The sequence below is a fragment of the Aphis gossypii genome, chromosome 1 (assembly GCF_020184175.1).
Source record: "Aphis gossypii isolate Hap1 chromosome 1, ASM2018417v2, whole genome shotgun sequence".
Taxonomy (NCBI): Eukaryota; Metazoa; Arthropoda; class Insecta; order Hemiptera; family Aphididae; genus Aphis; species Aphis gossypii.
The window spans coordinates 82,594,307-82,608,683 of record NC_065530.1 but is presented as its reverse complement, the minus strand read 5'-3'; the positions used below and the strand labels follow the sequence as shown (position 1 = coordinate 82,608,683).

General features: G+C 24.6%; 1 protein-coding gene across 3 annotated transcripts; it reads right to left on the bottom strand.

The window, feature by feature from the left end:
• Positions 1-3,767: 3,767 nt before the first annotated feature.
• Positions 3,768-14,107, bottom strand: LOC114130142 (serine/threonine-protein kinase Pak). Of its 3 annotated transcripts, none has more exons than XM_050198145.1 (11): positions 13,896-14,107; positions 13,650-13,758; positions 13,370-13,592; positions 9,718-9,750; positions 9,189-9,348; positions 8,654-9,110; positions 8,374-8,560; positions 7,451-7,643; positions 6,888-7,084; positions 6,673-6,810; positions 3,768-4,566 (listed from the first exon to the last, which is right to left on the bottom strand). In XM_050198145.1, exons 2-11 carry the CDS (start codon positions 13,703-13,705, stop codon positions 4,483-4,485), a joined length of 1,728 nt encoding a protein of 575 aa, XP_050054102.1. In that variant the 5' UTR covers positions 13,706-13,758; positions 13,896-14,107; the 3' UTR covers positions 3,768-4,482. The 3 variants fall into 3 exon arrangements, with proteins under 3 accessions (XP_050054102.1, XP_050054103.1, XP_050054104.1); XM_050198146.1 differs by having other exon boundaries at positions 9,739-9,750; XM_050198147.1 differs by lacking the exon at positions 9,718-9,750 and having other exon boundaries at positions 13,896-14,106.
• Positions 14,108-14,377: the final 270 nt, after the last annotated feature.

Below are 14,377 nucleotides of genomic sequence, written 5' to 3'. Positions count from 1 at the left end.
TCCCCAATTTTACAAGCTTAAGACTAACCTAACAAAACTGAAATCTTGGATTTGTAGAAAATTATTTCACACTGTGTCATTATTACACTCAATACACTATTTAAAAAAATATATGAAAAGTTACATACTTTATATTAACAGAAAATTGTTAAAAGAACAAACAGCCTATATTTCATAAAGCGCAATTATGTTGTTCTTTTATATAAGGAAAACGAGCTCAATCGTTTTACAATGACTATTATCATAGGCGTAAACTGGGGGACGAAAGGGAGCAACTGCTCCCTAGATTTTATGCAAAATGTATTTATTGTGTTTATTTAGTCTCTAAGTATCTTTAAATGTACGGTATATCGACATAAAATAAAGTTTGCCCTCCCCCCCCCCCCATAATAATCTTAACACAAATAAGATAACATCATTCAAGTAGGTACCTACAACTTATTCTCCATTGATATTCCGGCCCACGTGGCTACTTATATTATGCTTTTTAGGCTACCTTAGCTGATGATATACAGACATAATATCTCAACTAATGTGTAATTTCTTCCTAATTAGATCTCAGATTAATTAAAACTCGCCTAAAGGAGTTATAAGACTAGTGAGTACTGTACTACAATTAGTGGCATAAATAGGGGAAATGACGGCAAAGTGGCTGTAATATTAGGGCCTTAATATTCAGAGAGCCTTTCTATCGATTTAAAACTGTAAAGAAATCATTTCGGGAATACTGAGATTTTTAATTTTTACAGGAAAGAAGAATTTAGTTTTTTGCTTTAAGGCTGTATTAGTACCGTCTTTGGGAAGTCTAAATAAATATAGGTAAGCAATCCCCTAAACATCAAAAAATGATTTTGCGTGAATGCGTTTTGTCTATGTTATACGTGAACCAAAGAGAAAACAAACAGTGCGCTGACATCCTCTGATATTTGAATGACAACCCCATTTTCTTTGTATCTATCAGCTATCTTTTACTGTGCATTAATTTTATGCAGATCACAATTATTCGTTGTCTAATAAACAAAATGAGATTCGGCGTAAGTAATTATACAAAACACGAACATTTTAACCAACTATAATTGATATACCATACGTTCGTGTTTATGTAATACATATTATATATATTTATCTGCGTTTGTGTTTCATACAGCGAATAATTAAATAGCGTAATGTAAATATATAAATACTACCATAGCATTAACATTTTAGTATTTTACAGTCATAGGATTCACTATTCAGTAGTTGATTTATTGATTAGGTACCAATAAATTATAATCAATTATTGTACGTTCCCGAGTTGTTGGCTTATTACACAATCTCTAAATTCGTGTACAAGTTCAAAGTCCAATACATGATTCCCAATCCCAAATTGAATACTTTATACACTTTCTACCGCTTTGTGTTTCTATTTTCAGTGAATAATATTATATTAATTAAATGATTTAAAACCTTATCTTTATAATCTCAAATATTGTCAGTATGTGTATTCCTACTTTTCCAGTATATCACAATAAGTCATAACTCTTCCTCCAATTGAATTAATTTATCAAGTTCGAACTTTGAACCTATCGACTAAACTTTAGCTATTAATTAAAAGATAAAATATACTGATGAGAACAATCATGATGACACACTACACATGTATACTTAATGCAAAAGATTGGCATGAATGTATATCTAAATGATTTGAATCGGTACTAAGAACAAATGTAAAAGCATCTTAGTCACTGACATCCTTTCTTTAAATCGTTTATAACTTAAGTTCAATGACTTCTCTTTAATCCTGCACATACTATTGACAATTTGTGTGCCTACTTGTGAGTCGTCATCAACACAACTGCACATCATATTTGCCTAGTCTTAAGTCTTAACATTCATGTGCCCGGAAACAACTTTATTGCCTTAGCTAATATTAAGTAAATTACGTTTTTTTGAATAAGGTACTTATTTAAAATTAAATAATATTAACATAAAATGTTTTCAGTTGATAAATAGACAATGGCACATTCTTATAACCTAAAACAAAATATATCTATCTAATGATAATAATATTCCATTGATTATTTTGAATTCAAATAATCAATGAAATATTTATTTTTATCAAGAACATTTAATCAAAATACTAATGTAATAATTAATAAGTACATAATAGTATAATTATTTATAATTAATGGTTTAAATTTCCAATAGATTAGATGTATTAAAAATGTTTCATGTACCATAACATAATTTTCATAATTTGTTTGTGTTTATGATTTAACTCAATGAAAATAAAAGTTAATACAAACTAATTTCAATAAAGTTTCAATATAAAAACTCTAAAACTATGTACCTAAATTTAGTATGAACATTTTTTTTGTTTTTGGATATAAATGGTTAATACAGAATTTCTTACAAGTTGTTTTTATACCAAATAAAAAATATAAAAATACATATATATAGTCATAATAATTGTATAAGCTTTTAAAGTTTACTAATCACCATTAGTAAAATAATTACTATAATAGCAATACAATTATATATATTATACATTGAATACATGGATATACGTCTAAAAATATGATTAGCTATCTAGGCGAACAAACCCTCTTCACTTAGAATCAATTTTCTTAGGTAAGAAATGATTTATTATTTGATTTAATTTCAAAAATTCTCAATTGTATACATTTATCAGCAAATATTCAGACATATTTTATTCCAGTATAAATATAGGTATCATTAGATAAAAATTCATTTTTTACATCTACAAGGCTAACTATTATTAATTATTCATTTATGGAGTAATAGTCAAATACCAGGTCCCCCAAATTTTCATTTAATAAGGTAAGAAATAGCGCAATACATAATAATATTTATCTATCCGTTTTGATGATGCTAAATATTGTTTTTTTTTTTAATGTGATCTTAAAAATATTAATATAATATTAGTATTACTATTTTTTTAAGTATTATTTTTTTTTTAAGCTTTTCCAGTATCAATTTGAAGAATTAGTTATATGGGCTAGTTATATGGAATTAAAATGCAATAATAAAATAATTTTAATTATTTGCATATTTGCATTCATAGAAGAATACAAATTGACTAGAACCTTGAAAACAAAATTTTTTAATTTAATTTATTAAATCCTCTTAGCAGCGGGACAGTTGTTGTTATCAATGGCTGATCCAACGTCCATATGGTGAAGGCTTCATGATTGGTAACCAGGTACTATGCATTTTTGTGAGATATGTAAGGCTTATGACGACCTGAACTTATTTTGCAATATATGTCAATTAATAGGTTAACATTTAATACCTAAGGTGTGTTGTGTGTTATACAATTATATTTTTTATTGTTCATGAGGGTAACAAATTTACATATAAAATGCTCGACAATTTATAAAAATGTAAATTAAATTAAAACCAATATCTTTTCAATGAACCACAAATTAGATATGTAACAAACAAACATCATGTAACACAAGAAAAATATCATTCAAATCTCAAACATAGTAATAAACTTTGATTTTATAACATTATTGTTAATGAATATGCTGTATTTTATACCATTACAATATTATAACTCAAGTAAATAATATTGCGAAATATTATTTCTGTTCAAATTATACTAGGATTCAAATAATATCAAAACAACAATCGTTTCCAGTTGTCTAAAATATTAACTATACAAAATCATATTAATCTAAATATCAGTTCCCTTTTGACCTGTTGAGCAATATTGTGTGCTAATGAGTCCTAAGGCTTTGGGTATATTTAAGAAATACACAAAGTTCAGACATCTGTATTTGTGATTATTTCACTTTAATGTCCTGCTGTTATCGAACGTCCGGTGTTTATTTAACATTAAAAATTATCTATTTCTATAAATATATGTAATATAGATATTATTATAAATGCTTGTATAAAAAACTAAGGATTCAATAAAATAAAACTTAGTTTTAAAAATTGAATAAATCTAAAATATATATATATTATGTAAATGTAATTCAGTACGGAATATATAATAAAGCTTTGATTAGATGAGAATAAATAATAAAAATACTATTAATTTAACAATAAAAATTATAAATAAATAAAACTCACAAACAATACCTAGAATTAAAATAAATAAAATGTTTATGAACTAAAGTGTATTTTAAACACTTTAGTACATATTATTTATTATGTCAGAAATAATGGTGATTTAACATATAGTCTGAAATGTTAATTAAATTACCAAATAACAAAAAATTACTGTACAATAATACATATTTAAAATGTTTTTAGATAGAGAAGAAGAAGATAAAGCACCACAGGCTGAAGATATGTAAAAAATAGAATATATTCAAACATTATTTCTGATCATAACTAATAATAATTGTTAATTAATGTTACATAAGTATAAAATAATAAAACAATCAATACAATTGATAGTTGACATTGTTTCATAAAATAATATGGCTGGATTTGAACCAAAGAAAGACCGTTAATACTTAACCACAAATATCAATGACCCTTGGCGGCTTGTTTAGCTGCCATTATCAAAGGAGTTAGACTGGCTAAAGGTCTGGAAAGCTTCAAAAATGGGTGCTGTGAACAATTTATAAAACATACATTGCATAAATAATTTTAAATACTAAATTCTTAGATACATGCAATATTTAAATAATTTAATAGGTAACCAATTTTTGCTTTTAATTGCATTAGGTACTTCGAACAGTTTTATCAATTAACAAATATTGTTTTTTAATAAATAGATTCTCGAGAATATGAAAAAGGTTAAATGTTATCAAATATTGGTAAAAGTTAATCTTAAACACATTTTTGCTATCAACTAAATATTATAAAACATGTGTAAAAACTGTGAAATGATTTTAATTGATAATAATACATTAATACCTCTAAATGCTGTTCTAGATTATTGACCTACCAGTTCTCATCAAACGATAAATTTTACTATTTTAGTATATCATCTAAAGAGAAAAAATAAAAACTATTTCATCATAAACATATTTATATTTTATAAGTCTTCAAAATTTTAATTTAAAAATAAAAATATTATTACTATTGGATAATAATAATATACTCCAAGTAGTTAATATTCTTAATTTTAAACTACAAAATAACATTATTTTATTATAATCAATACTTAAAAATTAAGAAGTTATCTAAACTGTAGTTCAAAAAATATTTATTATCATTTCTATGATGGTTTAATAGTAAAACCTTTTTTTTTATTTGATGATAAAAAGTGAAAGATTTTTTCATTAGTTTTTGCCAGCTTTCATCAAAAAAACTTGGTCATTAAGATTATTTTAACACAGTGTTAATTAGTCATTCAAATTTTTATATATTTTTATTATAACTATTTTAGTAAATGTCTAAATTGTTTTATTGCAGACAACCAGTACTACAACTTCTAAGTGTTTAAGGTGTGTGCTGTATACGCCATACGGACCCCCAGTTTAAATTAACCCCACTGTCTTTTAAATTGTATACTTTAATACCTCATTTTAATATATCAATTATCATTTATCAATATACCATATCTTTACTAATCAGTAAAAGGAATATTATTATCCATAATAATAGTTTTTGATAGCTGAGGGTTTCTATGAAGTAGAAGTATTCAAATGATAAAATTTTACTATCATGATTATAAATTTTACCAAAAACTGCAATTATTTTCAATATTATAGTTATTATTTATCCATATATTATCTATTAAATTTAAACTCCTTGAGATTATCAAATTTAATATTATTATCATAATTTGATCACTAAAAAAAGCATAACAGAAATTTAACAAATTTAATTTGTAGTTATTAACATTGGGGTAAAAAATTTAAAATTAAAGTTTTGTTTTTAAAATGAAACATCATTTTAATTTTTTTTAACTTCATGATTTTTCATAATTTTTAGTTTCTAGAAAAATTGTAAAACACCAATTATTGTCCGTTTGATGAACCATTTGATCCCACATGGATAAGGGAAAAATCCTTACGGAACACTTGCAAACAAAATATTTTAGTTACTTCAGTAAAGAATTCTTAAAATTTAAGATAATTAAAAAAAATGTATGATTAGTTTATTCCTAAAAAATTAAATAAAAATAATTTTTTTTTTCCATATTTTAATAAATTATAATCAGTATCAGTATTGTACCTATATAATAATACATATATAGTTAAGAAGTTAATTTATAAATTATGAGTTGGTGGTAATTAGTTAAAGATCCTCTATTATACTCTTTCATATGGGCTATAAAAAAGAAATTGGGACGAGTGGCATGGTGAACAGTGTTTTATGAAGCCTAGGCATGATGGAATTTTTTTTATGGGGGGTAGAGTGGGATGATTGATACATAATCTTTTATCAATAACATAAAACAAACATTAAAATATATAGTCACATAATAATTATATATATATACATTATATTAAGCCCTTAAGGGGATAATGAGTGGGTAGGTACTGAAATATATGTTTGCATCATGGTTTATTATGCTACTGATTATGGCACTATAAATAACATAATATATAGATGGAAAATTAATAACTAATACATAATATAGATATTATCTATAGATGTAAAATCAAAATAAACTTAAATAATTGTTGTAATAATACATGAAAATTATATTTAACTAATAAAATTTATATGTCTAATGATTTTAAATAAATTTATATATCTTACTTTTAGAAGTTCAGAGGCTGATGCACGATCTTCAACCTCAACTTCAAGGCATTGATCTAAAAAGTCTTGAAATATTGGTGATAATTTTTCTTTTTCTTTGATCTCTGGTTTTCCGTTGGTTGCAATTAAATATAATGCCTAAACAAATATTTTTATTAAATTAAAATATATTATATACATAATAAGTTAATTATTAATTAATATTTTTTGCATACCCTTAAAGGATTTTCATTCAAATATGGTGGTTCACCTTCAATCATTTCAATAGCCATTATACCTAAAGACCATATGTCTACCTTAGGACCATATTGTTTACGTGTAACTACTTCTGGTGCCATCCAATATGGTGTACCAACCATTGTAGTACGTTTAGATTGCTCAGGTGAAATTTGAGCACAAAATCCGAAATCGGCTAATATCAAAAATATAAAATTAAAACATTTCTTATAAATTAATTTAAAATTATCTTATTATATCTAATTAATATTCTTTTAAACATCAGTTAAATTTCTAGAAATAATAAATTAGTCCAAAATTTTTAAGTTTTAAGTTATTTTTAAAATACAATCATCATAATTAATAAAAACGTAAGTTTAAGGAAAATAAAATACATTTTTATTGATGAAAATTGAAATAATCAAGATAACATTAAATTACTAAATAAGTTATAATTAAGTTATTGAATTTCAAATGTTTAAAATAAATATTTGAATATCTTCAAATTATCATTTATAATTTTAACAACAAATAATAAATTATACATTTAATAAATACATACTTAGCTTAACACTACCATCTAGTCCAAGTAAAATGTTATCAGACTTAATGTCTCTATGTATAACTTGATTGAAATGTAAAAATTGAAGTGCTTGAAGAACTTCTCGGCACACAGATGCTATTTGACCTTCATCCATACAAGTTTCTGTGACAACATCTGTTAAGCTACCACCAGGTAAATATTCCATTACAACCTAGAAAATATAACAAATATATAATTTAGTTATTTTTATAGTACATTCAATATTATTTTTAAATGATCAACCTTTTATAAAATACATTTTTATTTACACTTTTAAATACTAATGTTTAAATAAGATGAATGAGATATTAAGAGTACCCTAAACGGCCTAAACCATTTATAATATATTATTCCAGTAACCTAAACCCTGAATTTATATTAATTAATAAATATTTAATATTTATATAGCAAAATTTTTGGTAAAAAACTTTGGATTATGAAAAGAAAAATATGATTTGCCATTTGAATTGAAATAATATTTAAGCTAAATTATTGTTTTTTACAAACAAATATAAGTATAAAATCAAGTGGGTAATATTTTTCACTGGGTGGTGAAAAAAGTGATTTATGTTTTAATGACTTCAAAATTAAATAATGAACAGAAAATGATAATTTAAAGGTATATGTTTCAAGTTTCATATCTAGTAATTTTGTCACTATTTGAACTTCAAAGGCTAATAAAAAAAAATTGTGCTTATATATTCTTATAAGTTTGAATCAATACAAGATTAACTAATGAAGAAGTTTGTATTAAATTTTCAAGGATTTTAACTTAGCCAAAAAATTTTTACCGACATTTATAAAAAAAAAAAATTAATAACACTCTTAGTTCTCTTACACACTAAAATATATCTATCATAATTCATAACCATTAAGATATAATTAATTGTTTTAATTATTACCCAAAGTTCGTCTTGTACTAAATAACTATCTAAATAGTTTACAACATTTGCATGTTTATTTTCTCGCATGACTAGTATCTCATTAATAATAAGCTCTTTCTTTGGTTGTTGACCTAAATTCATTTGTTTTATAGCCACTTCCATACCAGTTGAAGTTTCAATAGCTGTGTACACTGTACCAGATGCTCTGTAATAATAATAATAATTAGGAAACTTATCATTACAATAAACTATGAAGGTGAAATGAACTACTACATAATATAACAAAGCTTTGACTAACCCCTGTCCAATTTTTTCCATCTTGGTATATTTTCTATTTGGATCACCAACTGTTACTATTGTTTTAAGTTGTTCTAATATTTCATTATCAGCAACTTTTTTACGGCTAGTAGCAGTAGTGTTGTTTTTATTTTTATCCAATACTGGTACAGTTCCATTTGTTTGACTAGGCCGGTGAAGTGGAACCGGTGAAACTACTTTAGGTTCTTCTTGGGTAATGGATCTAGGCTCATCTTCTTCTATTGGTTTAGTATACACAGATTTTGTACGTTCAGGACGTACAGATACAGGTGGTGGGGGAGATGTTTGTTCATCTGTTGTGGGAGTTGTGGTCAATGAAGGACTAGTGCTACCTGTTGATGAAGAAGGCTGACTACTACTGACACCAGAATATGATGAACTGCCTCCACTATGTGCACCACGCACTAATACTTCAGTAGGGGGAGTACTGTTTTGTACTGGATAAAAATTGTATACAATAAAAAATTAGTATTCTAAAATAATATCAAAATAGAATTGGCTCCATTAATAATTACCAATATTTGTGGCTGTGGTCATATACTTGGAAGTTTTTGATTGTTTACTGGAGTTATCAAACCAATTAAGCACATCAAGAACAGCTTGAGGATTCTTTTTTTGTTCTTGTTTGCTTATATTGGATGTTATTAAAAGTCGAGCCCATGCTTCTGGCATACCCTACATCAATAAAAATATTTTTTAAGAAACAATTCAATACATTTTAATAAATAAAATATATAAATTCACAAAAACAATTTATATACAACCGCAAAGAAAAATAATGAAAAAGAAATATTGTAAATATCATAGGATTTTATTTTAATTTATATAAAATTATTTAGAAGTTTATATTTTTGTAATTATTACCAATTAACTTAGACTTACAAAAATAGAATATTTAATTTAAATTGTTCATAATAAATTAATAAGTTCATTTTTTCCAACAATAATTATTATATTACTAAACTTATTAATAATAAGCAATGTGATTATATGCTGTAACTACTAAGACACCAAACACATTTTATGTCCATCTATGCTACTCACAAAGCTGTTGATGTTACTCACTTTATATGGCAGCTTGAAACAAGAAAAAACAAACACAGAATTCTAGAGACATTTGTCTATTTATGAGTATTAGTTAAGTGATTTAAATTTAATGCATGCTAGAAATGTTATCAATTATTCCAAATATGCAAATTATTGATATGTATCATATAAAATAATTTTTAATACATATCAAATAATGTACCAAAACTACTTATTTCAGTATTTTGTATATTATGTAATATTATTGAATGGCAGACAATTTCCCCCTGGACATTTTCCCTCGACTGTTTTTGGCATAGTAAAACATTTTCCCCCAATATATTTTCAATGCGGACATTTTCCCCCCATTTTTTTTTAAGTTTATTATTTAAGAAATTTTTTTTTTTTCAATAAAGTATAAATTTTTTTTTCATAAAAATAATCAATTATAACTATCAGAACCAATTCCTAATATGGCCAGTGGTCGTTGTTGCCAAAATTAAATAAAAAATAATTTTTTATGTGCAACCAATAAGTATATAGATGTGGCCTCTCTAATTCTAAATCCTGGAAACATTTTTAATCCCAGTCTGCCCTTGATACCTACTATAATTACCTAATATAGTAGATGTATATTTTTGATAAATTCAACTAATTAAAACAATAAAATAATAGTACTAGCATACTGTATTATTCACTAGTAACATTGAAATCTACAATTGTATCTAAAATCCAATCAATTGCTGGGTTGTCAAAAACTATCTTAATTATATGATTTAGACTATTAAGATAAGATTCTTCTACAATTTTTAACCTATTTTACTTATATACAATTTTTTTACGTTTTATTATATTTATGAAAAAAAAATAATTTCTTATTAAATAATAAACTTAAAAAAAAAAATGGGGGGGAAATGTCCTACTACTTCAAAAACAGTCAGAGGGATATTGTCCGATTATCAATTTTATTAATTATATTATATTTTAATAATTAGGTTTAGATAGTATGTAGGACAGATTATAGGTATACTACATCAAAGTATTAAAATCAATTAGACTAGCAATGTACTAATTTTAGAGTTATTCCTTGAACATAAAATATTTTGATAATAAATTATGAATATTGATACATTAACAAAACTTATAACTTACTGAATTTTGCTAATTAAAATAGTATTCTATAACATACCTATAATGTACATGGGAGGATAGGCCTACCGGGAAAACTGGGTATTTCCTATAGTAAATTTTTGTTCATCAGTTTCAATAGTGTGTTTTTAGTTTTGATATTAGAGTGAATTGAAACTTTTTAACGAAAATTTACTAAATTGCACGTGTGTAAGACTGAGACAACACATGCGGGTCCGACGTCCTTTTAAATTAAGATATAAAATTATCTATAACTGTATCATTTTCTATAAAGCATAACCGAATGCTTGATCTACTATTTTGTGTTGAAGTATTTATTAATTTATATTTATATTATAAATTGACAGTAATTATGTCGTAATATGAAAGTAGTATGAAGAGATTTAGAGTAGTTAATTCTAACTCCTAATAAACTATGTTATCATTCTGTTATTAAATTAAAATGGAACTGAGGTTGTATGTCAATTAAAGTTGTAACTGGGTTTTTTTTTAACTACAATTATGACTTAGTCATTAGTATAATCAGCTACTAAAATATATTTTATGGGTAGGTTGATTTAAGATAAATACGTAAAATAAAAAAGGACAAGAAAATTTCACTTTAGAATGCTCAGACATCAACCAAAAGCTTAATGACTAGAAATTTGAAAATGAGTTTTCAGTTTGTTAAATAAGATATTATCACAAGAACAGTGTTAGGGAAAGTTATTTCTAGATTTTAAATAATACACTTAAAATTTGAAATTATAAAAGTTATCTATTTAGTACTTATCTAGAATTTTTATTACTATATTATGATATCACTAGTATTACAATGATGTTAAACATACTCTTGTTCATTAGAAAAGTACAGATACAATAAATCATACTTTATCAATTTTAATTTTAAAATGATTATAAATATACAACATATGATTAAATAACATCTTTACATAATAATGACATATCTAGCAGCAAGAAATGAACATAAGAACATTAAATATATCAACTATAAGATTTTTATTTAATTAAAATAAATATTTAACTAATAATTTATACTACTGGGTGCATTTCAATAAGTGAATTTATGGGTACATTTCTTTTAAATAAAAGCACTAAAATATATACATAAAAACATGAATATTAATTTGAATTCAAGTTTGACATTTTTTACTTTTGTCATGCATATATTATAGTGATACATTTTAGATTTATAATGATTGATACAGTTTTGTTATCAATGTTGGTCATTAACCAACAATAAGATTTAAAGATAAAATTTACTATTATATTTTAATTATAATTTGTTTTCTAATAAATCAGATCAGTTTTTTTGTTATTGACTTTGTTTTTTGTTTAAAATATAACAAAATTGTTTTTATTATAATATACTAAACATAGAATTATACTTTTGTTACATGAATTGCTAATTTGCTAGGACTATTTTAATTATTGATATAAACTCTATAAAGCTTGACTGATCTAACTTTTATGTCGATTAAAGTAGTTTTAAAATAGAATAAGTTTTTGAATAGGATTCTTATTATTTTTAATAATAGTATAATGTTAAGTATTATTACTTTTTAGTTAATATTATGTCAAATAAATTTAAAAAACTATGTCACTATCAAGATATGTGTAATATAATATAGTATTTAGTAATCATTACAGAATACAGGTAGCAGAGTAAGCAATAAATTAGCTTTATACACCAAAGATTCTAAACATAAAATGGTATATTATATATTTTAAAATGTTTAACAGAAACTTGGTACATTTACTGTTATTTCCATTTTAATCATAGTACTTATATTAGCCTAATCTTAAACAGCCTAAAACTAATAATTAAGTGACCTTAATATTTTAATTTATATGTTGATAGTATTTTCCATACTTAGAAGGTACATTATAACACATATTATAGTACTATTAGCACAATTAATTCTGACCTCCTGATTATTATAATGTAACAAAATTTAACAATAGACAATAGTTTACAAGATGTCTTCAAAAAATGTATAAGATATTAGATATACTAAAGCTAACACAAAAATAAAAAAGATTTGAGGAAACTATAATCAAAGCTATTAATTATTAATACACTTTTATGTAGTCCTACACAAGTTCAAATTTATACTCCTCTAATTGAAAAAGAACAAGTAAAATATAGTGACAAAATATGTTACTTTGTGATAATATTTAAGTTTGAGATCTACAAATAGGTATTTAATTGAGACTAATTATTTATCCTATACAATTAAGCTTTTAAGTAAAATCTGCTTTAGCATAACATAAATAATATATCTATAGTTTTTTTAATTTTTTTAAGAAGCCTATATACTAAGAACCATATCAACCATAAATTTCAAATCTTTGATTAATTCTAGTTATATTAACATTAATTTTTTTCAATTTGACTACATAGCAAAGCATAATCTCAGCAAAATGTTAAATAATATGCACAAATTAAGCTATACGTTAGTTCATTTTCTGTATCCATATGATCATATACCTATTTACATTACAAAATAATGATACTTACAGTGAACTCGCCAGTATGTGCATCAAAGCCTACATGCATGGTATGTTCAAAATTAGTCGGATAAGATATTTCTGGTTTATCTTCAGATCCAGTACCCCGTGTTTTCAGTTTACCAGTAACACGGCTTTTAGAAGTTTTCTTTTTGTGGTCTGAATCTGGTTCTTTAGGTAAGGGTCGCATAATATCCAAATTTGGTACTGAATCCCCACGGGCAACTCTAAAACTGTTATACATACTAAAATAAATAACTTAAAATAATAGATTTTATCATTATTGTTACCTATTGCTAGTTAGACGGACCGGAGGAGCTGGTGGCTTGTCATCGTCATCTGACATTTTTATTTATTATTTTTTAAAAATCACTACTAACTGATTGGCATTAGATTGTTCTAAAACAATGACAACAAAAATTACAAACAATTTTGGTGAAAGACATAATTAGTCTCCACTGATATTTATTTTTTAAATATTTATTGTTTCTGACTCCACCTAAATAAACATTAACTATTCACTATTTTTAGATTACCTTAAACATGAAAATTCTTGGGCCCATAGGTGTGTAAAAATTAAAAATAATCATTTAATGACACATAATCAACCATGTTCTGACGTAATTGTATATTTAAAACTAATTAAATTTAACATAAATTAAAATAAAAAGTTATTATCTAGTTAAAACAAATAATAGGAAGCAATATAAAAATGAAATAAATATCACATCCTGTGAAGATTGCTGATGAGTGATCCTAATACCCAAGTTTTATTATCGCAAAAAATCATATCATAATTCTTGTGTTTCGTTGGTTACACTGAACTGTGGTAGATCAAAGACGTCTTATAATTGGGCGCCAAATTTAATTTAATTTTTACCTCCAAGGATGTCTACAAAATTAAAATGTAAATAATATAGTAATGTATTCAGTATTGATATGATTAAAACTCAAATGTATTTATTATTATAAAATACTTAGGTTATAAATAATAATATATTCATTGAAGCAAATGAAG

What these genes read in the sequence shown, in the direction of transcription:
- LOC114130142 (XM_050198145.1), bottom strand. Translation starts at nt 13,705, where the DNA reads ATGTCAGATGACGATGACAAGCCACCAGCTCCTCCGGTCCGTCTAACT. An exon ending in ATGGAAAAAATTGGACAGGG is followed by an intron (nt 8,561 to 8,653) that starts GTTAGTCAAAGC and finishes TTATTATTACAG; the next exon opens with AGCATCTGGTACAGTGTACA. An exon ending in AGATGGTAGTGTTAAGCTAA is followed by an intron (nt 7,085 to 7,450) that starts GTATGTATTTAT and finishes TTTTGATATTAG; the next exon opens with CCGATTTCGGATTTTGTGCT.